This window comes from Clarias gariepinus, chromosome 4 (genome assembly GCF_024256425.1).
Source record: "Clarias gariepinus isolate MV-2021 ecotype Netherlands chromosome 4, CGAR_prim_01v2, whole genome shotgun sequence".
Lineage (NCBI taxonomy): Eukaryota > Metazoa > Chordata > Actinopteri > Siluriformes > Clariidae > Clarias > Clarias gariepinus.
In genome coordinates this window covers 13,597,627-13,620,444 of record NC_071103.1, presented here as the reverse complement: position 1 = coordinate 13,620,444, position 22,818 = coordinate 13,597,627, and the positions used below count along the sequence as shown (strand labels likewise).

General features: G+C 33.7%; 2 protein-coding genes across 5 annotated transcripts; one reads left to right on the top strand and one right to left on the bottom strand.

The window, feature by feature from the left end:
• The first annotated feature begins 1,609 nt into the window (after window positions 1–1,609).
• trpv6 (transient receptor potential cation channel, subfamily V, member 6) lies at window positions 1,610–11,495 on the top strand. The gene is made up of 17 exons (XM_053494423.1): window positions 1,610–1,696; window positions 2,346–2,507; window positions 3,395–3,492; window positions 3,583–3,705; window positions 3,796–3,936; window positions 4,096–4,194; window positions 4,918–5,093; window positions 6,496–6,642; window positions 6,790–6,869; window positions 7,929–8,064; window positions 8,234–8,320; window positions 8,559–8,635; window positions 8,761–8,926; window positions 10,137–10,203; window positions 10,317–10,585; window positions 10,695–10,801; window positions 11,227–11,495. Exons 2-17 carry the CDS (start codon window positions 2,377–2,379, stop codon window positions 11,489–11,491), a joined length of 2,169 nt encoding a protein of 722 aa, XP_053350398.1. The 5' UTR covers window positions 1,610–1,696; window positions 2,346–2,376; the 3' UTR covers window positions 11,492–11,495.
• A 101-nt stretch (window positions 11,496–11,596) lies between these two features.
• Window positions 11,597–22,435, bottom strand: LOC128520265 (CD209 antigen-like protein C). 4 transcript variants are annotated; one of them, XM_053494429.1, is made up of 8 exons: window positions 22,308–22,434; window positions 21,247–21,459; window positions 18,667–18,777; window positions 14,701–14,799; window positions 13,742–13,819; window positions 13,449–13,600; window positions 13,183–13,283; window positions 11,612–12,207 (listed from the first exon to the last, which is right to left on the bottom strand). In XM_053494429.1, exons 2-8 carry the CDS (start codon window positions 21,347–21,349, stop codon window positions 12,057–12,059), a joined length of 795 nt encoding a protein of 264 aa, XP_053350404.1. In that variant the 5' UTR covers window positions 21,350–21,459; window positions 22,308–22,434; the 3' UTR covers window positions 11,612–12,056. The 4 variants fall into 4 exon arrangements, with proteins under 4 accessions (XP_053350405.1, XP_053350404.1, XP_053350401.1 ...); XM_053494426.1 differs by having other exon boundaries at window positions 21,247–21,435; XM_053494428.1 differs by having other exon boundaries at window positions 21,247–21,412.
• Window positions 22,436–22,818: the final 383 nt, after the last annotated feature.

Here is a 22,818-nt window from a genome sequence, read left to right as displayed (position 1 = left end):
AATACTGTATAAACTTCATATAGTAAAGCAAGTAACCTATCTGAAAAAAAGAGATTTGAAGATCCATTTTGCATGGCTGGGTGTAAAGCAGGAAATTAAAAATGATAAATAACTGTACAGTTTTTTTTTATTAAGTGTTAAATGTTTAAATGTGGAGATTGATCCTATTTGGGGGGTTTATTAAAAAATTAACTAAAGTGTGGAAATAATTTATGTATAATTTATGGGCACATCTCGGCATGCGCAAGTTATCGAAACGTGAGATGGATGGTCTAGGAGATCACGTTGGGATCCACTCTCATCAACCTAAAACAGGAATCTGAGGCTATCAAGGGCACAAGCCCACCCAAACAGGATAGTTAAATATTAGATTAATAAAAATAAAAAATAAAAAACTTTTTTTTGTTTTGTTTTCAACAGCACAGCTTTTATTGAGTTTTTATTTTATTTTATTTACACATCAATTCTAAGTTATTCTTAAACCATCAGCGAATTAAGCATATTTACTGAATAATGGATTTTTAATTGGAGCATAATAATGAACAAAATAAATGGGACACCCCATATTATTCTCGCTTAAATGTTATTAGAGCTAATAGTTAATTTTGTTTGTCATGTTAACCTGTGTAACAGCTCTAAAACACAAACAAGCTTTCAAGACTAATTCATACTGTTGAGTATAAACAAGTGCAAGACAACATAAACAGTTATTAGACTACTGTAATTCGTGGCACAAAACAATGCGAAACTTGAGTGGTGAGTCATTTACAGCAGGTGTTCTGCCAATCTATGCTACCTATCATTTTTTGCTATTTAACAGTTAGTAGTACTGGGACATGTTTTGTTCATTTTGTTGATCATGTTTTGTTGATTACACAGTGTATTTTTCATATCAGAAAATTCTACCCTTACGTTCTTTGATAAATATTTTAAGTATGAAAACATGCTCCACTAACTATTATATTCCAATTGTAAATGAATTTTTGCAATAGAGTAGCACAAATCAGTAGACTCTACTATTAATTTATGCTATGGTAGCATTTTTTGACACGACAGCAATAATTGGAAGAACACCAGATAGTTAGAACCGGAGGAGGTCACCCCTCATCTGGGCCTGAGCAAGACTGGATATACTACACTGGCCTGGAGTTTCTAGTCTTTTCTGGAAAAGAAATGTTTTAGGTTTATATGTTTAAAACTTGTAATAAATATCACCAGGGATGTGGGCTTCATAGGAGGACTGGAAATAAGAAGCTTGTCCTTGGTTTCTAAAGCTAAACTTTTCTCAAGACAATTATTTCAGGAGTTGTCAGTGGTCTTTAACATATTCACTTATTCACATATTCTACCATCTCAGTAAAATGGCTATTCAGAAGAGGGAACATGGAAACATTCTGGCACTTTCCAAGACCTAGTTTAGACATTTCTCCACCTTAACCTCCCTTCCCATAATGACCTGTAAATCTCATGCTCTTTTTCTCATATTTAATCTCACACCTTTCTCTTTATTTTACTTCTCCTTCTCTGTCACCCCTCCCCTGGACCTAAAGCACAGCCTCCATATAAATACTGGTACTGTAGCACATCACACTACTGCTTATTGTGTATTGTTGTGTCAAAGGAACTCCAGGACTTTATCTGAGTTGTTCTTCATTTTAAAAGCAATCATTTTGTGGATTTTAACATTTTACAGTGGGTAAGTTCTTAGAGTAACTTTTGGCATGTCTTTAAATTATTTATATAAGTAATGATTTATGCTTAGCAATGACAATAAAAAATATATTTAATTTTGCAAAACTTTTTGTTTGCAAAAAAAAATACTTGTAAGTAAACTGCAAACCAATTACTTTGTTTAAATTATTTTCAAAATATATGTGGAAAATGTGTTTAAATAAATTATTAATCATTAACACTTGATATAACTAATTATTTTAATTAGAAAAAAATGTTTAAACAAATTCTTTCTACATCCTATTTGTTTTATTCAGTTTTGTTTATATAGTGCTTTTCACAATGGTCATTGTCACAAAGCTGCTTTACAGAACGCAAAAGAAATGTTAAATAAGTATGAAATGTGTAAGAATTTCAAGCAAGCCAAGGGTTATGGTGGCAAAGAAAAAAAAACCTGAAATGGCTATAGGAAGGAACCTTGAGAGGAACCAGACTAAACATGGAACCCATCTTCATTTGGTTGATAACAAATAGCAGTACTGGGTGTCAGGAAGCTGGACATTCAGTACAACAGAAAAGGTGTTTTTCTCCTTTATTGGAGGCTCAGGTAAATAACAAGCATGATATGTTGAAAAAATTTTTCTGAATCGTGCACTATTTTGTCATCCTGTCAGTTACTGAAACCAGACAACTTCTCGGAAGTCCATGGCTTCGGTTCTTCCACGGTCTGCTTCAAAGCAAATAGTCAACTGTTGGAATTGCCTTAAACTCCGAGTCAAAAACAGGAAGGACTGGGATGAGGTGTTGGATGAGACATTCCTTTCCCAGTTGAAAAGGTGAAACAAACACCATTGTAATCAGTTATTCTAACAGTCTTTATAGTCTTAATAGTTATGGTTGTGTAATAACGAGAAAATTATACTGTGCATTGTAAATAAATGATGATAAGTGCATGTGCACAGAAATGCTCGCTAAACTAATAAGTACAGCGTTGGCCAAAATGTATTGAAACAAAAATTAAATGTAATGTTTAAAAACATTTTCAATTGTTTTTAAATAATGACAATAGAGATAATAAAATGTATTAGTTTATGCAGTGAAATTGCTATACAGCAATCAATATTTAGTGTAAAGTCCATTATTCCTCAAAACCTGCTGGATCTTGCTGGGCATAAAGATGAACATACGTCTGCAGTACTCTTGTGTCACCTGCTTCCTGATCAACGTGTACAGACATTTGCACCAAAAGTTTTCAATTCACTTAAGAATTTCCTAGTTCAGTCATTTTGTGTAGAAGTGAACACCCCTGCTTCAGAAAGTAAACGTCTAGCCACATATTTATTTCATTCGTTAACTAAACCAGTTAATTTTAATTAGCACAACTCTTTTTACCATTGGCTAACAGTCTTTCATGGGTTTAGTTCTGGAGAGGACCCATGCCATGGGTCCAGAAGCTAAATTGTCACATATCCAGTTTTTCACTAGTTTTTTTAGTTAAGTAGCACAACTATAATACATAACGAATGTTGTCTTAATACAGTTGAACACCAATATAAACCAGTATCACAGTTATGGTTACTTTTTTCTTATAAACCATATAAAAATCCTAACTAGTATATATTTATAATGTAATTTATTTATTATAATTTTGACAACTTATTAAACCTGACATTCATCAAGCACATGGCAAATGTCTGTTTTTTTTTTTTTTTTTGTCCATTAGAGTAAACGAAATCCCCTTGTTTTATGCAACAAAGTTGAACAATGTGGGTTGCATTAAGAAACTGCTGGATTGTTCTACAACTAATATCTTTGAAAGAGGTAAGTTGAGTTGGATGAACAGTCTTTTACTATAACATAACATACTTGTAAGTTAAAAGCCTGTAAGTGTTTTGTGTCTGTGTGTTTCAGGTGCACTAGGTGAGACTGCTTTGCACGTGGCTGTAATGAATGATAACTTTGAGGCAGCTGTGGCACTAATGGATGGAGCACCAGAGCTCATCAATGAGCCCATGACCAATGAATTTTATTATGGTAAATATACATTCTTACACTTAACCAATAAGAAATACAGAGATAGAAGCCATGAAATATTTTTGATTGTTTGCTGCCTTCTTCAAATAGGTTTAACAGCACTACATCTTGCAGTCATTAACCAGAATATTAATCTGGTTCAGGAATTAATCAACAGAGGGGCTGATGTAGTCACGCCAAGAGCGACGGGCATTTACTTCAACAAAAGAAAAGGAGGACTTTTTTATTATGGTAATTAAAAGCAAAATGTGAAAGTTTGTCTGAAAAAAAATATATGGAAATTCCAATGCACTTTACTGATCCCCAAAGGAGAAAAAATAATAAGTAGCAAAATTTCAATTTATATATAAATATTTGAGTTAAATTAATTCTAATGTTGTGTGATTTTAGGTGAGCACATCCTGGCCTTTGCCTGCTGTATTGGTAATGAAAAAATCATCTCCATGCTGATAAAGGCGGGTGCTAATATTCAGGCTCAGGACTCCCGCGGTAAGAGCAAAATATGCAAATTCATGCAATTTACAGTCCAATCCACAGAGGTTGTAATAGTTCTGAAATTGTATACTGAAAGTGCAATTACTCGTCCAAATAAATACACATTTACTTCACTTAGGTTAAAATAGAAAATTAGAACAGCAGAAATGACAGCACAGTGGCTTAGTCACAGTTGTTGGGCTTGAATCTCACTTTGAGTCTGTGTGTGTGGAGTCTGCATGCTCTCCCTGTGCTTGGTGGGGCTCCACCATCCACTCAGGTTTTCTTCCAAAGACAGATGTGCTCTGAACTACCAGAGATAGGTTTAGCCCCCCGAATAGCCCTTAACAGAATGAATAAATTGGATGAATAAAGAACAGTTGCAATGTACTTGTTTAAAAGTAATACAAATAAAATTCAGGGAACATATCTGTGTAAGTGCTGATTGTAAATCAGCACCCATTTTACCAAGGACCAAAAGGACATGGGAAAACAGAAAGACTCTCTAACAATATCCTTCTTCCCAAACTCTCAAGTGGCTAGCTAGCATGATAAAAAACGATTTAGTTGAATGTTAATCCAGCTAGCTGGCAGATGTTACAACAATCTTAACAGATATAACAAAGTAATTGCACTTTTCTTTACCACTTTTAAAAACTGCAAAAAATACAGTGTGCCATACATGTTTCATTCAACTTCCTTCACTTGTCTCATTCGCATATTTTTGGCCTTATCCAGGGAACACTATTCTGCACATTTTGGTTTTGCAGCCCAACAAAATGATTGCATGTCAAATTATGGACATGCTCCTGGCACTAGATGCTGAGCGGGAACCCACAGTGCCGTTAGACATGGTGCCGAATTACAAAGGGCTTACGACTTTGAAGCTCGCTGCAAAACAAGGCAACGTAGTGGTGAGAAATAATATACTTCAACCTTGTTTCACACACAGCTTTCTTACACACACTCTCGCTGTTCTCGTTGGTAGTACTACAAAATTATACATTTCTTTACCTGTTCATGTGTACGTTCATGCTGTTATTTAATCATTCAACCATATGGTAGGAGCACAGTGCATAAAATCATGCAGATACAGGTCAAAAGCTTGTAATGTAATGTTCACATCAAACAACAGAAAGGGGGGAAAAGTGTAATCTCAAACATATTGTAGCATGGTTGTTTTCACAGAAGTAAAAAAAACAAAAAACATCCTGTGTGTGGAGGTTCAGCATATCAAAATGCACATCAAACTCTAAATTGGATGGGCTACAGTAGAAAAAGGTCCTCTAGTGTTAGCCAAGAACAAGAATCTGAAGCTACGGTATACCAGATTGCACAGAACGGGATACCAGGTTGTCCAGTTTCAATGAGCCTGAGTCAGCTGTAGAATCAGATTGTTGGCCTTACAGGAGTGGATCCCAATTTGTTCTTCTGCTGGTGGAGACTATCCACCTCAAAATGTTATGTCTTGTACGTGCTGAGATGTTTTTTCTACCCACAGTTGTAAAGAGCGATTTTATTAGTTACTATACTCTTCCTGAAAGCTTACACCAATGCAACCATTTTTGTCTGACCTCTGTTATCAACAAGGTGTTTCCACCCACAGATCTGTCACTAGGTCTAAAAACTAGTAGTTTTTGTGCCAGTCTGTGTAAATTTTAGAAAAAGAAGATCAGCAGTTTCTCATATACCCCAACCAGATTATTGGGTACCAACAACCATGTCATGATCATCATCTCAGAGATTACACTTTTCAACAATCTCAACATTTTTTGTTTGATTCTAATAAAATAGACAGTAAATGTTTAAAGAACACAGATCATTGCCTGTAACAGGACTTACATATTAAATAGCAATGAACGATTCCATTCTTTTATCAAAACAATAGGAGCATTTTGTGCATCTAATGAGGATGAAAAATTTAATTATATGCCGGGAGCTGCCAAAAGACCAACAACAACATTATTTATATTTAAGAGATTGTACTCATTTTGATCTAAGAACAACAATATCTAAAAAATATTTATCTTGAAAAATACATTTTCACATACAGTTGCAGTCATGTAAAAACTTCCTAACACGGGAACTGATTTTGAGTGTCTATTTCCAAAAATATTGTTTATTTTGTTAATGACTTCAATAAGTATAATCATCATTTTGTAATCAGCTTCACAGTTGTATTTCTGTCAAATTAAACGAGATAGATGACCTAGCAAACTATACAAGAACAGCTGCAAGAAAACAGAAAAAAAAAACATATTTAGGAATTATTAATATACTGCGATGACTGAGGTCATGTCCTTTCTCCATCACCAGGCTTTTCAGCACATTGTGAACCGCAGACGCGTCATCCAGTGGAGCCTGGGGTATTTGAGCTCCTACCTCTATGACCTTACCGAAATAGATTCTCGCACGGACGATGTCTCTGTGCTCGAGTTTATTGTCTCCAGTCAAAACAGGAATGTAGGTGTGAAATGTGAACTGAATTTAAAAGAGAACAAATCTGCAGTATACTTGGCTTGCACTCACTTGCTTCTGAAATTCTCTCACTACTAACACCTTTTTCCAGGTTAATTCTTATAAGGTTTACATTTTATTTTTCGTACACAGCCCAGAAAAATACTAGAGTTGACTCCTGTTCAGCAGCTCATCAATCTCAAGTGGAATCTTTATGGGAAATTCTATTTCAGGTAACAAAAATATAATGTATAAAGAAGGACTATGCTTATACAATGGCACTGCTGGATTCTCAAATCTGATTTGTTTGAAAGGCTTGATTAATATTCTATAAGAGTAACAGTCAGATAGTATTGCTGGCAGATAATTAAAATTCTATTTATATTATTATGCTCATTCTAATTGTCATTTTTATTGCAAATGAATTGTGGCAGATGCTATGCAGTATAAAAACCGATAAAAAACAATGTGATAGTATCACAACAGTGATGTTCTGTGACAAAATCCTAGTGATTTGTAATAATAGATTATATAGAAATGATTTAATGATGACAGCATTTTCTCGAAAAAACATGCCTTCCTTCCTTCCTCACCCTCTTCCTTTCTCACTCCCTGTTTTTCTTCCTTCCTTCTGGTCTTACCCCAAGTGAGGGAGCTGCTCTATTATAATTGAAAGCAGGGTGCTCTACAAAAATTACTTTAAACATTGCTAAAGTATAACATGTTATATATTATAAATAAAAACTGTTACCATGTTTCTGTGGTTTAAAGGTATAAAGACATTTTAGAATGTGCAGTTATTTGACAATAATTAAGGTTGCCATGGTAACAGCCTAATAAGGATTAAAATATGTGCCACATGTACTTTACAGCAATAAAAGTATTTTTTCGCATATCACAGTTAGGTAGCTGCAGATAGCGCACAGGGTAGGTAGATTTAAGGCCTTGCTCAAGGGCTTAACAATGCCAGCTTTCCAATGGTGGGACCTTCTAATCCAGTAAGCCATAACAGTTTGAGCCATCACTGCCCGCTTTTGCCCTGTTATTATTGTCCTGTTGTGTTTTGTTCCTTATTTAATACACGCTTATCCTTCTAAAGTAGGTGCTCTGCAGTGATGCATTTGTCACGTTTTCTTTGCGTCAGTGGAAAAAATCACGCGGAACATCACATTATCTTATTACACTGATATGTCAGATATGTTGTGTTTTGTAAACATGCTGCCCACAGTGAGAGACAATGTGCTGGTCTGGTTTCATGCTGGTTTAATATCATGGGAAATGTTCTTATACAGGTTGCTGCTGTTGGTGTACCTGCTGTATATCGGGACCTTCACTTTTTGTTGTATGTTCCGCCCTCTAAAGGATCTGCCTCTGAATTACACAAAAGCACCTAATGACGCAACCATTTATATGCCGAAAACTCTAAAGGTAGATATATAGATGTGTGTGTGTGTGTGTGTGTGTGTGTGTGTGCGTGTGTGTGTGTGTGTGTGTGTGTGTGTGCGTGCGTGCGTGCGTGCGTGCGTGTGTGTGTGTGCATGTTTACCTCTTCTTCCTTACATATTTCACACTACTTGATGTTTATGTGTGTGTACAGGAGAGTTATGTAACTTATGAGGATCACCTGCGGCTGGTTGGAGAGATCATCAGTGTAATAGGAGCCATCATCATTCTACTACTGGAGGTCCATATACACATATAATTAAACACAGTTTCACAATAGGAACTGCTCACTGCCATGCATTTAAAGCAAGAAGTCAAAATAATATCTTATTAATATTTAATATTATTAATATTATTATTGTCTTTTTAACATAGTTGAATTAGATGACAAAATTTTAGTATTTCTTTTAAAACAGTGAAATACTAACGTTTTATGAAGTCATCCTCATACCACATGCCTGTGATCTGATTATGCTCAGATACCAGATATCCTGAGGGTGGGAGCAAAGAGATATTTTGGTCAGACTGCACTTGGTGGGCCCTTTCACATCACTCTGTAAGTCTTATTTACTTTATAATGTCATTGATTCTGTTACACTCACTCATACTCATGTTGCTATATGGATAATAATTATTGAAACCTTCCCTGCTAATTGCTCTCATGTCTATTTTGGTGTGTAGGATAGCCTATGCAGTGCTGGTGGTGTTTCTGTGTGTACTAAGACTCACTGAGATGCCAGGCGAGACCTCACTGATGGCTGTGTGTCTGGTATTGGGCTGGTGCAATGTCTTGTACTTTGCACGAGGTTTTGAAATGCTCGGGCCTTATGTCATAGTGATCCAAAAGGTAAATGGAGCACCTTGTCCTTTTAGATTTTTCTTTTTTAATTTCCTTTTATAAATAGAACACATATAGAACCAAATTACATTATTTTAACTTTACATCAATATGTCTTTCTTTAATTATGTGTAAGTTTGTTGAAACAAACATTTTACTCTAGGTAATAAATAAATAAATAAATAAATAAATGAATAAAGGGAAAATAAAAAGTAAATGTTAGTGCAATAACTTTTGTAAGTTTGTAATGATTTATTCACGCTCTTCATATCATATAAAATTAACTATACACTGATCAGCCATGACATTGAAACCATACAGTAGGTACATCACAGTCTATGTCACCTTTGTGCCACCAAAGCATGCTTTGGTATCTATTACCAAAGAGATACATTAACTTTTATAGGTTGCAAGGTGAAGTCTTCATCAATGGTATCAATCAACCAAATAGAGATCTGGGAAATTTCAAGAAATATTAACACCTCACCTAACCATCCACATGACTTAAAAAAGAAAACATAATTCATCAGCCCAAGCCACTTTCTTTTATTGCTCCATGGTCCAGTTATGATACACACATACCCAGTGTTGGTGCTTTCCATTGTAGGAGGACAGAGTCAGCATGGTCACTCCAAGTGGCCTGCAGCTAGTAATGCAACGATGTAAAGTTTCCTTTCTATTACAGTACAACCAGTATTAAACTTGTTAGCAATTTGTACTACAGTAGCTTTTCTGTGGGATCGAACCAGAGCCTTAAACTCATCAGTAAGCCTTGAACACCTATGACCACCAGGTTGATTGTCTTTTCTTGTCCAGTGCATACCAGGAATACATCAAAAGACTCGCATTTTTTTAATCACACCCAGTCACGCAGATCCTTACCCATACTAATTTTTCTTGCTTTCAATATCTATATCTAAGCATGCCATGGTTAGTTCTGTATATGCCATATTAGCACCAGACAAAAGATCTAAAAACACTGAAGCAGCAGACTTCAGAAAAATTAACAATGTGTCATTCTCAAAACTTTTGACCATGGCTGTATATTCGGCTCTTTCTCAGGTGCCATTTTAACAAGATAATCAATGTTGTTCATGTCACCTGTCTGTGTTTTTAATGTCATGGCTGATTTGTTTATTTTCCACATGTCCTGATAATATCTTGCTATAAGATGCAACCAGCTACATATTTAAATGCCCTTTTTTTTCCTATTTAATAGATCATATTTGGAGACTTAACCAAGTTCATGTGGTTGAGTGCCATTGCTCTCTTAGGATTCTCCACAGGTAAATAAAACACTTGTATACACAATTAAAATCATGGTAAATTAATCCAGCATTTGACATCATGATAATTTTGAACACAAGCTTACCCTGTCCTTTTCCCATCTGCACTCTAGCTCTGTGGACTGTGTACATGACTCAGGAACCTCTATCTATACCACAGATGCGCTCATACCCCATCACACTTTTCACTGTTTTTGAACTGACTGTGGGTCTAATCGATATGCCTGTGGACCACACCGTATGGACTCACCCTGTTGTGCATGTGGTATTTTGCTGCTTTAGTGTTGTGTCTCATCTCCTCCTCCTCAGCCTCCTTACGGCCATGATGAGTGACACACAGTGGAGGGTTGGACAAGAGCGAGATGAGCTCTGGAGGACCCAGGTAAATAAATTAAAAGAAAGAAATGGCGAACCTACAGTACACAAACTGCTTTGAGGCATGAAATATAATGTTGGATAATTGATTACAGTTTACTGTGGGTTTTGCACAGGTGGTAGCCACCATTCTTATGCTGGAACATCGGCTGCCGCGGAGTTTTTGGCCAAGGCTGGGCATGTGTGGTCTGCATTATGGCCTGGGAGACCGCTGGTATCTCCGGTAAGAAACGCAAGCATGATGACCATAATATTTCAATTATGACTGTAATATTTTAACCATATTAAACACATCGTAATATTAAGTTTTTTTTATTGTAATCATAATACTGTTCTCCCTGTGTACACAAGGGTTTCCTTTGAATTCTACAGTTTGCTCCCACCTTCAGAAAGCTTGAATGTAAATGGATTGGCTGCAATTAACTGCCCCTAGATGTGAATCAGTTTGTGACTATATGTGTTTCTGGTGCCGCAGTAAATCCTTTCAGGGTTTATTCCTCAGGCCAAGTGTTCATAGGATAGGCTCCAGATCCACCGTCATGATAAGATGTTTACAAAAGATAAAAATTATAATGAGAATGTAAATAAAAGATGAAAACATAAATAAAAGATGCAAACATTTCTCATTTTACATTGTACTTATTTCAGAGTGGAGGACCGCAATGACCAGTTTATGCAGAAGGTAAGACGCTATGTGAATGTGTTTGCAAAAACTGATGACTCAGACAAGAAAGACGGGCATGAGGGAGTTGACATGGCCCATGATGCAGCAGACACAAAAAGCATGCAGAATGACAGCACAGATGCCAAAAGGAAATCATTGATTTGCTGGCAGATTGTACGCCACAGCCTTCTTGGTTTAGATCTAGAGAATGAGGAGCATTTGGATGCTCAAGAAATGAAACCTGTTTGAGAGATGAATTTTATTGAAAGTATATTCATTGTGTACAATTGTACAAAGGTATATTCATTATGTAATCATTTTGTTGTTTTATTGAGTAAACACATGATTTTATATGAAAAAAAAAAATCACATCACATAGAAATTATGTGGGTTAGAAAAGGGTGAATTACAAATTTGAAAATTAAACAGTAGAATTTTAAATTGAATCACTTTGAAGACAATGATGTCTCACTACTGATTTAATGGCAGCTACAGTATATAGGTATACATTTAGTTTTATAATACATTCTTCATAGGTTTTTAGTGCAAATAAGGTTTCAAAGAAACAAGTGCAAAGCAATTTCATATGAGTGCAATTGAAAGCCTTAGAATTTACAAGTAATATGCGCACAAAGTCACTTTCTATGAATACACTTAAGATGTCTTATTTTCTCAGTCTGTCTACTTGATTGTTTTTGTGTGCTGATTCTGTATTTGTTACTGTTTATAAACTTCATTTGTAAAAGACATGTAATAGAGTAAAATGATTATATTAAAAGTAAATGAAGTGGATATACTTTAGGTGGTGTAATGGTTACTTTTTCTTCAATAAAGAAATCTGGCATATGTAATGTGCGGTCGCGGTACAGGGGTTTGAGTGCCAGTTGTTCGTGTATGGCATCTGTCCTTTCAGCATTGTGCAGGTGCCTTGAGGGTCCAACACTGGCTGGTCCTGGGCCCAGTAGCTGGGGAAAAAAATAACAAAAACAAAAATACTTGTTAAATTACTGACTGGCCCCTTATCCATGTAATTATCCTATTACCCAACAGTGGTAGATAGAGGTCAAGAGCTTCAGTAAAATTACATAGAAACATCAGAATGGGGGAGAAATGATCTCAATGACTTTGACCATCTTTGGGACTTTCATACACAACATTTACAAGAGTTTATATAGAATTCAGTGTGCAGCAGTTCTGTGGGAAAAAACCCATTGCTAATCAATTTAGTTTAGAAAATAATGGTTTAAGTTTGAGCTAACACAAAGACCACATATTTATATCTCACATAATCAAAATTTACAATTTTGGTGATCAGAAAATCATCTCAGAATGCAGGTTGAACCATGAGTCGAGTCGGCTACAACGGACCACGAGTTCCACTTCTGCATAGAATATGAATATTAAACTACTGTGGACACAGGCTCACTTGTACTGGACAGCTAAACATTGGAAATGCATTAGCTTGTCTTTTTGTGTTGTACATGGAAAATCCCAAGAGAGCTAAATACTCAAATGTGTGAAACCGACATCCAGTCTGATGTGAATGTTACCTGAAGCTGCTTACACATATCAGTATGATTTTATGCATAGCATGGCTGTTACACAATTGGCTGATTAGATAATTGCATGAATTGAGACACAATACTGTAAGCAATACTTTTTTTCTTTTATTTTTGTACAAAAATATTCAGTCATAATGTTGAAGGGGTTGAGTTAGTAATCAATAGATGTAGCTGAGTTGAAAATGACATATTGTGAACCCCCACTGCTCTCTACATCAGTGGAATGAGACCACTATTGTGACCAGCAATTGTGATTACCACTGGATCAGTTTCAGATTATACTGATTATATTAGATTTTTACTGGCAATCAGTTTGCTGATTTAATAAGCAGTCCACCTGTAGAACCTGTAGTAAGACACTTAGCACTAATGACTTACTTCTTGGTTAGTGCGTTATTGTTAACCCACATCCACTGCTTATTTTCGGAATACTGCAGTCCAATCCAGTACAGCAGGCCCCGAATGCGAGATAGAAGTCTCTACAGTAATAAAGACAGAAGTTTTAACAGTAAGATATACATTTTAACTTGCCATGACAGCAGGTTGCTTTTATAGTGGTGTCTGTTTTAATTTAATTGATCGATCAATCGATTGATTGATTGATTGATTGATTGATTGATTGATTGATTGATTTATTCACTGACCTGCTCGCTTTCATTGTCAATGACCGCCAGGTCTCCACCCTGTTTCTGACATGACTTCCTGCTCTCCTGCCAGCTAAGACGCTCCTTCGCTAAGAAGTAGCAGGAGTTGTTAACTCTAACCCAGTCCTTAGGACACTCAGAGCACTGATACTCTGCAGAGGAGCAACAGGTTTTAATACATAGCTCATAAATTCTACAAATATACATAAAATTAATTTACACAAAGAATAAAACCTGTTAACCTGTTTTTTGTTATTGTTGTAGTTTTGAATGTTAGGATGTGTGTGTTTTACCTTGGTTTGAGGTGTAAGGTATTCTCTCTGTTTTAAGGGAGAGAGCATCACAATTCTGGCAGGACTGAGGTTCATATACTGAGGTTTGGGCATTGAAAAATTATACAAGAAAAAAATATGATTTTTTTCAGTTTTTAGATAAGAAATGTAATACATATTTAAATTGCTCTATTACAGAAATTCCTAATAAGTATTATTAGTATGAATATATTTGATGCAAATATAGAATATATACACAACTGTTCATCAATCAAATGATAAGTCAAGAGCTAATATACAAAATACATTCCTAATTTTGATATTAAGTGCAAAAGGGCCAATACAAAACTGTATTATTAGCTTAAAGTTATTTAAAATGTATAGCATAAATTTGAAATAACACATGTATTATCAATTAACCAAAACTGTCGTTTCTTAGTTTTTGTTTTTTTTTATAGTATCAAGAGAATATTTTTCTATCATATTCAGTGATGCATGGTGGTACTGTATTTCATTTGTGCACCATCTAGTGGCAAGAACAAAAATTAACTAAACATGACACCAAAGATTTGTAAAAAAAAAAAAATAATAATAATAATAAAAGTGCCAGTGACATGAACATACTGTACTACTCACTCACTTACTAATTAGCCATCCCAGGAGCTTAAGGCATGAGACAGACTACACCCTGGAGTGCCAATACATCAGGGCACACATATACACTCACACACGCACACTCATTCACGCACTACGGGCAATTTGGGAACGCCTAACCAGCATATCTTTGGACTGTGGGAGGAAACCCACCAAGCACAAGGAGAACATGCAAACTCCATGCACACAGAGACGGGAATTGAGCCTGGCCGAGAATCGAATCCGGACCCTGAAGGTGCAAAGCGAGAGTGCTAACCACTACACCACCGTGCTGCCTGATCATACTATATGATAATAATAAAGTCTAAAGCTAACTCCTTACTTACACTTTACAACCAGAGCAAGAACCACAGCCAGTAAGACCAAAGTAAGAACGATGAAAACAGCCGAAATCCACTTGAACAGATAAAGTTTCTTGTAAACATCTAAACATAAACAGAAATAAACAATTAGTTCAACCAAGAGTGTGTAAAAACAACTGAAAATAGCAGTGTGCTTATATATGCATTTTATTTTTCACCCTTCACCAGATTCCATTACCAGTTTCCTCTTTCAATTCTCTGGTTTCATTGTATTGTGACTTTTGAAGTAATTTTTCAAAAACTAAATGTATTTGTCAGCTGATCTGCTTGAAAATGTATTTTGTATTATCAGACTTTGGAATCATATTTTCTTGCAATAACAGCTTAAAGGTTGGCTTTTGAGGTCCTGCAATTTTAGGTAGTAATAGATTGATAGATTCATTAGATTGATACCTAAACTTTAGCATTTCTTAATGTACGTAGAACTTGGTCAAGCTACATACTATTGTGTAGCTTACTGTAGTAAATGCAAAGTAACCTACAGTATGTAGAAAAGTATTTACATCAGTACATTTGTCAATTACATCATAAAATAAGCATAAAATTATGTAACTTAGTATTATGGTTTTTCTCATGACTGATTTATTTTATTTCATATTAAAATTAACATAAATAAACTTGTGAAAATATATAAAAACATGGTTCACAAGCACAAGTTTTAATGTTGCTAAGTTTGATTTTTAAGGTTTAAAAATTTGATAAATTTTTGATACAATGATATATGTACAGTGATATATATATCACTGTACATACTGTACAATTATATATATATATATATATATATATATATATATATATATATATATATATATAAAAATTTTTATTTATTTTATATTATAAACTTAATTTGCAAACCTACACTTTCTTGTCCAAACCTGTAAAAGATTATTATTATTATATTATAATTATAATAATTCTTTATTATTTAATGCATAGTAAATATATTGTAAACATAGTATCTATGGGTTAACCAGAATCCAATTTTTTGTTATACAGTCCATTAAGCAAAAACACTGACTGTACAGTTTGCTGTTTGAAAAAGAAAATATTTATTACTCATCAAAACTTCAAGGTTGGAAATTCTAACTGATAATTCTAAGTGACATTATTTTCACTTGAACAGGGGTGTTCAAATCCAATCCTTGAGGACAAGTATCCAGCAAAGTTTGTAATTCACCAACACAACTATTATACCGTGCACTTAACAGATTGAATACATTAGCTGAGTTTGTGCAGATAAATCCTCTAAAATGCTGGACACAGAGGTCAACAGACAAGGTAGACAACTACTTGGAGCCCAGGCCTGTAGGGGGCCCCCAAGGGCTTAAATAGTTTACTCTTTATAAGATTATGATGATGAATGCTGGTTGGAAGGACCTCTGCCAATACTAGAAAAACAACATGCCTTTCTTTAGAATTGCCTCTGGCTGGTCATTTGCCCTCAGGAGCATGGATTTGAGTAGCCCTGGCTTCAAAAATATTGCGGCAATGTACTTTGTATGAACTTTTGTCTTTTTACAGCTGTATAAATTCCTAATCTTGAAGTGATATTTCAACCTATGAGGTCATGTACTGACTTGACATGTTTTTCCTTGTTTGTTTAACTGAGCATACAAGAGTTTATTAGGTTAAGAAACTTAGGTGTTTTTCTTTAATATTTGTTTAAACGTTTACAGCATTGTACAGCATTGTAATTATTGGTAATAAATAAGTATATATATACTATATAAAAATAATATACTTAGTATATATATACTATATAAAAAACTGTGTGTATATTTTTTCATAAAATGACATAAAATGGCCCATTCCTCCCCCTGTGTGTGGGTAACTGGGATCTGTCATTTAAAGTATTGTATTTTTTGTGTAATATTGTACTGTATATTCATGTAATATTTATAACATAAAATAACCATTCTAAACAGCAATGCATACATATAATTATGATCTAAGAAGATAAATATATTAAAACTTAATAAATTATTAATTTATTTATTTATTGCAAGACTACATAGTCCAAATATTCCCTTCTGTTATTTAAAGTTGATTATAAAAAAACTGAAACCAGTAGAATAGCCTATGCTCAACTAAATAACAACAAAATTACATCCCTTAACTAGCATTAAGGGCCTCTCACAAATGCCAACATGCTTATTTAACATCCGACTGCCCAACTTTACTTACAGTACCCGTTATAACATGCAGAACACACAACACCTCTATTTAAAACAATTTTAAAACATAAATACAAATCATTTAAAGTAATCAAGAAAATTATGCAGCATTAATGAAACTCTATTTGGATCACAGCATGCCCTGAATCAAACGATATGGTACGAATCCATGTACCATCACACCCCTACCATAACACACAGTACTATGAAACAGTATTTGCCTCCTTCATAACTAGATTTTATGGCATACTGTCACACTTAAATAATTGAAATCAGCGAACAATTTTAATAATACACAAAGATAACCTGTGAAAACTTTTGCAGCTTCGGTACCTGGACAACTTGCGATAATTGATGAAACTATGAATTTTGTGCTCAACCAGAAAATCTTAAAGGAGAATGTCCGGCCATCAGTTCGTGACCTCAAGCTCAAGTGCATTTGGGTTATGCAGCAGGACAATGATGCAAAACCAGCAAGTCCAGCAAAGTCCCCATCTAAATGGCTTAAAAAAACAAATTAGAATTTTGGAGTGGCCTAGTCATAGTCTGAACTTACTGTAAATACCATTGACATGACCATCTTGTTTGTCTCAAATGGACATTCATGCTTGAGAACCCAACAATGTGGAATTAAAAAAATTCTGAAAAAAAGACTGGGCCAAAATTCCTCCACAGCGATGGGAAAGACTCATTGCCAATTATCACAAATTCTTGATGGCAGTTGATACTGACAAGGGTGATATAATAAAAAAAAAGGTTTTTTTATTAGGGATGGCAATTACTTTTTCAAATAGGGCCAATTAGGTTTGGACAGCTTTTTTTCCCTTAAAAATTAAATAATCATTTAAAAACTGCATTTTGTATTTACTCAGGTTATCTTTGTGTAATATTAAAATTAGTTTGCTATACTGTATGTATAGTCAGTAATTTATCATAATGCTTTAAGGTATTGTGATATAATGATTATGTGCCAAAGTAATCTTGTGGCTGTGGCTAAATTAATGGCCCAATTAGTAATATGACTGAAAGTTAAAAAAGAATGTGGCTTGATGGTTCATAGCATAATGTTTTGTTGTGTGTTAGTTTGTTGTAGACTTACCATCTTATGCTTATATGTGAAAAAATATATATTAAAAAAATCATCATATGATTATGACTCAAGAATGACATCTTGAGATTTTTTTCTTATTGCTAAATGATAGATTGTGCAAGGATTTCCTGAATTATTGTGAAATAATTCTCTGAAAGTCAGTGTCATAGCCTCAATATTTGCATGACTTTTTTGTACAAACATATTTGTACATAGTTAAAAAGAGAAAAGGGTTAAAAAATACATTAATATAGCATCAGTGAGCAGCTTGTTTATCATTCTTGCATTTATAAAGGCTTCGATCACATGTGTCATAAATTGCTATGATTTATGTAAATCTTTTCGAGAAACATGACATATTGTTTTAAGGGAACCAATGGCATCACTTTCACTATAAATAACAAACTGGCTTATTTCAGAATCACTCTTGGCCTGCAGTTTCTGTTCTCTTTTTTCTATTTCTGCTTTATCACATCATTGCAAAGTGGATATCCAAGACAGCTAAAAATTTGCAAGGATCATAAATACTTACACTTACACTTTTAACATTTCTTATTCAACCAACATATAAGCACCTTCTTAACTTATCTGTATATTTGTGCCAGATCCGTAGCTTATTTAAACCTTTTGTTTAGTTAAGTATGGTTATATTTGAACCTCTATTACCTTTGTCTTGTTTTGGAGTGGATCTGATCAGCGCAGCTGTAGAAAAACTTTCTGATATATTGCTGACTTTGAAGTATGCATTAGTTTCTCCTTCTTCTTCTTGTGCTTTTTCTTGATTTTTTTGTGAGTGTTTATGAAGAAAAAAAGGTAAAGTCAAGGTGGTTTAAATATGAGACAATAATAAAATTTCATCATTTATTTATTGGTTTGTAATGAGAAATAAATTCCAATAAAACCAAAACATTATTAAACATTCAATTGTATAGCAAATGCTATAAATAATTAGTAAAATGTGAGGGATATTATCTGTGTGTGAAAAATAGTTTAACATAATCTGTGGTTAAAGACTTATTATTAAATTAAACCTTTTAAGCTGAACTTAATATTTTAAATGTGCAATAATGATGAGCAGTTTCTGTTTGAAACTACTCAACTGAAATTGTATAGGTTTGACAACTTTACAGTAGGTGAGATAATCAGTTTAAATATAAATAAAATTATTTATTTGCATAATAAAATTAGTAAGCATCAACTAAAATGCTCCATTATTAAAAAATAAGCTTATTAATTTAAAAAAAGGTTTTTTTTCTTAGTTTAACATCATGTGAAAAGTGTACAGCAGATTTTTTTGTTTGTTTTTTGTAAATACCTTTAGTACATTTAGTCCTATTTATTATAATTTACCTTATTTACTGCTACACAATCAATTTTTTCCTTTTTTAAAACCTTTTAGTTTTTTGTGTGTTTAAAGTTTGTTTGCATAGTAAGAAATAACAGAATGCATATACTGTATGTAACAAAGTTGTTTTCCATAAGTACTTCTTATGGTTTTAGCCTTTTTGTAATCAATTAAATATATAATTTATTTATTATAAAGCTTTAACACTCCCTTTGACAGTTTTAATTGTGTTTTTAATGGAGGTTTGCAGTACTTTTTGCAGGTTTTATTGTTAAGAATGTTTTAAATGTAATGGGGGTAAAGGTAACGTTAGGGTATGTACAGGTATGTTACTTTTTATTTATTAATAATTCAATCCCATATACTAAAGACTTTTTTTCATTACACACAATCACCACTCATCTTGTAAATTAAACATGAATAAAAAGTTGAAATGGACACCATGGAAACACATAAATTCTAATCTCATCCTTCAATTTGATTAGTTTAGATTTCATCACCAATTGTTTTGTAGGTTAAAGCGCTATAATTTTTGTTATGTATCAATATTGTTTTGTTTTATTATTGTCATTTTAAATTATTAGATTTTAAATGTATGCACTAGTTTTCATCTTCAAAAAGTTAACTGTAGACTACTGCTATATGGTTAAATTAAGATTGCCTACAGGTTAGCATGGTAGAGTACAGGTACACTATCGGTTTATTAGTTCTGCAATAGACTCTTATCCAGGTTTTGTTCCTGCATTACACCCATTGTTTATTATCTACCAAAAATTTTGTTTCCTCAACTGGTCAAGGTTCAGTTTGCTTTTAAACAATGGAAGACTGTTTCTAAAATGAACACGGAAATGGAATCTGTGACCCAGTCATTCTGGGCAAAACAAATAATACAGATGGAGCGTTTTACTCACTAACTTTGAGTTAAAATATCCTGATCAGGATCTCAGTACTGCTGATCATACACCATACTGTATATTACTAGCAATTTGCACCACTGAGTACAACTCAATTGTACTTTCAACCACAAAACTTTCCCTGAAACAAATCCTACTTGTTTTCAGGGAAACATGATTTGTCATGTCATCCAACTTTGCCTTAATAGATGCCATTGTTTTATTAAATCGTTGCCCATTGAAGACCCAAAACAGCAAAACAGAAAAAAAAATAATGTCTCCAATTCACCCTACATAGAGGTGAACTTGCTATGGCAGCCATATAAATAAACATTTGGGTCGGGTTGGATTCTTCAGTTTGTATTACACAAACTTAGCTTATTCTGTTTTTTTCCTTTTTGTGTGTGCTTTTCTACCTTTTTCTTTTTTCTTCCTCTCTTGACCTTTCTCACATTTAATAGGAAGAAAAAAGTAATAACCATGTGTGTGGTTTAAGTCTTAAATATAAGTATTTTTAAATATATTTTATATACATTTTTATGAATCCGCTAACATTTTTAATCCTTTAATCATTTGCAACAATTAAATGCTGAGTAAAATGTGATTTATATTTACCTGAGTGTGTAAAATGTTTTTGACATGATCAGGTCCAATGGTTAGAAATTATAAATGATCTACTTAAAGTATTTTTATTAAATAAAATGTTGCATTATCAGGTCAAATTGTCAGTTATCAAGCTAAATTAGACTGTTATCAAGTTAGGTTATCTTCTTAGGTTAACATCAAGTCCAATGGTCAGAATTATTTATAATTTATAATAGTTTTTTTTGTTGTTGTTGTTGTTGTTGTTGTTGCATTTAACACATTTTATACACATGCATATGGTAGTGATGTGATTCGGCAGGTTATCAGGAAAAACAGAACAAAACTGGGACCTAATTAAAAATCCGATAAGGTTGTGGACTAAGGAGCTTATCGTTTACCGCATAGGTTTTTATATTATCTTACCTTTTGTCCCTTTAATCTGGCCTTTCTCTGCAGCCTTATCTTCTTGTACGTCTGCCAGAGTGAGTTCTCTCATCTCTACCGAAGTCACTTCCTCTGTGTCCATGGTCTCTCAAGTTCTGTTCTGATCTTGTCTTGTGCGTTGTTAGTTGGTACTAGTAAGTGCTTACTTTAGTTGAAACAGGAAAACCACTGTTCAGAGAAATGCACACATGACTAAACCCAGGTTAATTCTTATTCCATGCTTTTGTTTTTTTTTTTTGCTTCACACTATCTCATTACACTTTTATCCAGTAACTTCCACTTTCTTTTATTGCTGCATTTAAGGAAAAAGATACCTTCTTCTAAGAGCCCAATATTCAGAATTGCATTGTTCAGTTGTCAGGTTTCCAATTACACACAGTCTCCCAAGAGCAAAAAGATTTCAAAACTTACTGTGCTATCTTTTAAGTATCTTCTCTTATGCTCTCTTTTTCTCTTAAACTACCACCGCTGATTTATCTGTATTCTCCTTGCTCTCTCTATATCCCAACCTTTAATAAACATTTTTGTCAAGGCCTGAATTATTAATCTAAGTACTATATAAACATCTCTGTTTTGCTAGACTTGGGTGGACTGCATTACAGAACAGGCTTATATTTAAATCATGCTGACATCTTGCAGACCAAAGACACAGTAAAAATGAAGAGAGCAGCTAAACTTTTGTTACATGTGGTAGATTTGGATTATTAAAAATATAGACTTTTTTTTCTAGAAAAAAACTTTTCTCAAAAAGTTTTTACTCAGTTCTCAAAAGTTTAACATAACATCCCAGGTCTTTTTTCTTTTTATTTTCAAATAATCTAAACTTAAAACAAGTAAGGCAATTTTTAAATCAATATCACTATCAAAGACATAATTCTTACATCTATTCTAGTTAAGATATCATTTTTGTCAACTAAAAACAAGAAAACTTTCTATTTTGATACTGCACAACTTTTAAAAAACAAAAATGCAATAAGTTTCCTCTTATTACAGATTCTGTGAAAATTTGATGACATGTTAAAAAATAAATATGAAAATACCCATTAATCAGCGTTGTCTATGCACAGGTATGGATCTTCTGTAATCCAGTATCGCTAATTCACATTTTCTGTGTTCTGAGACCAGAACTATAAAGCACGCCCTCTAGAACCAAGAAATATTCTTAGGAATCAACAAAGATACATTTATAACACCAGGGCTTTTAAAATCTGATTGGTCAGTTGGTGTTGATTTATATTTTTATAACAGCAGGCCTGACAGTTGTGTTGGTTCTAATTCAAATAACAAAGTTTTATAACTATTATAATGTAATAAATTCACTTGTCTCACAGACATTGCACAATCACAACATAGAATGTAATCTAAAAGAGTTAAAAAATTAACCATGTTGTTTATTCAGACATGCTGTAATGGAAAAACAAATGATGGGGTCATGTTTAAGAAAAGATATGTGTAGTTTACATATTAAATATGTGTTTTTTCTCATAAAAACATGATTTTGTTTAAATAAATTTCTATTTACTAGATAGAATAATGTAAAGGAAACATGAT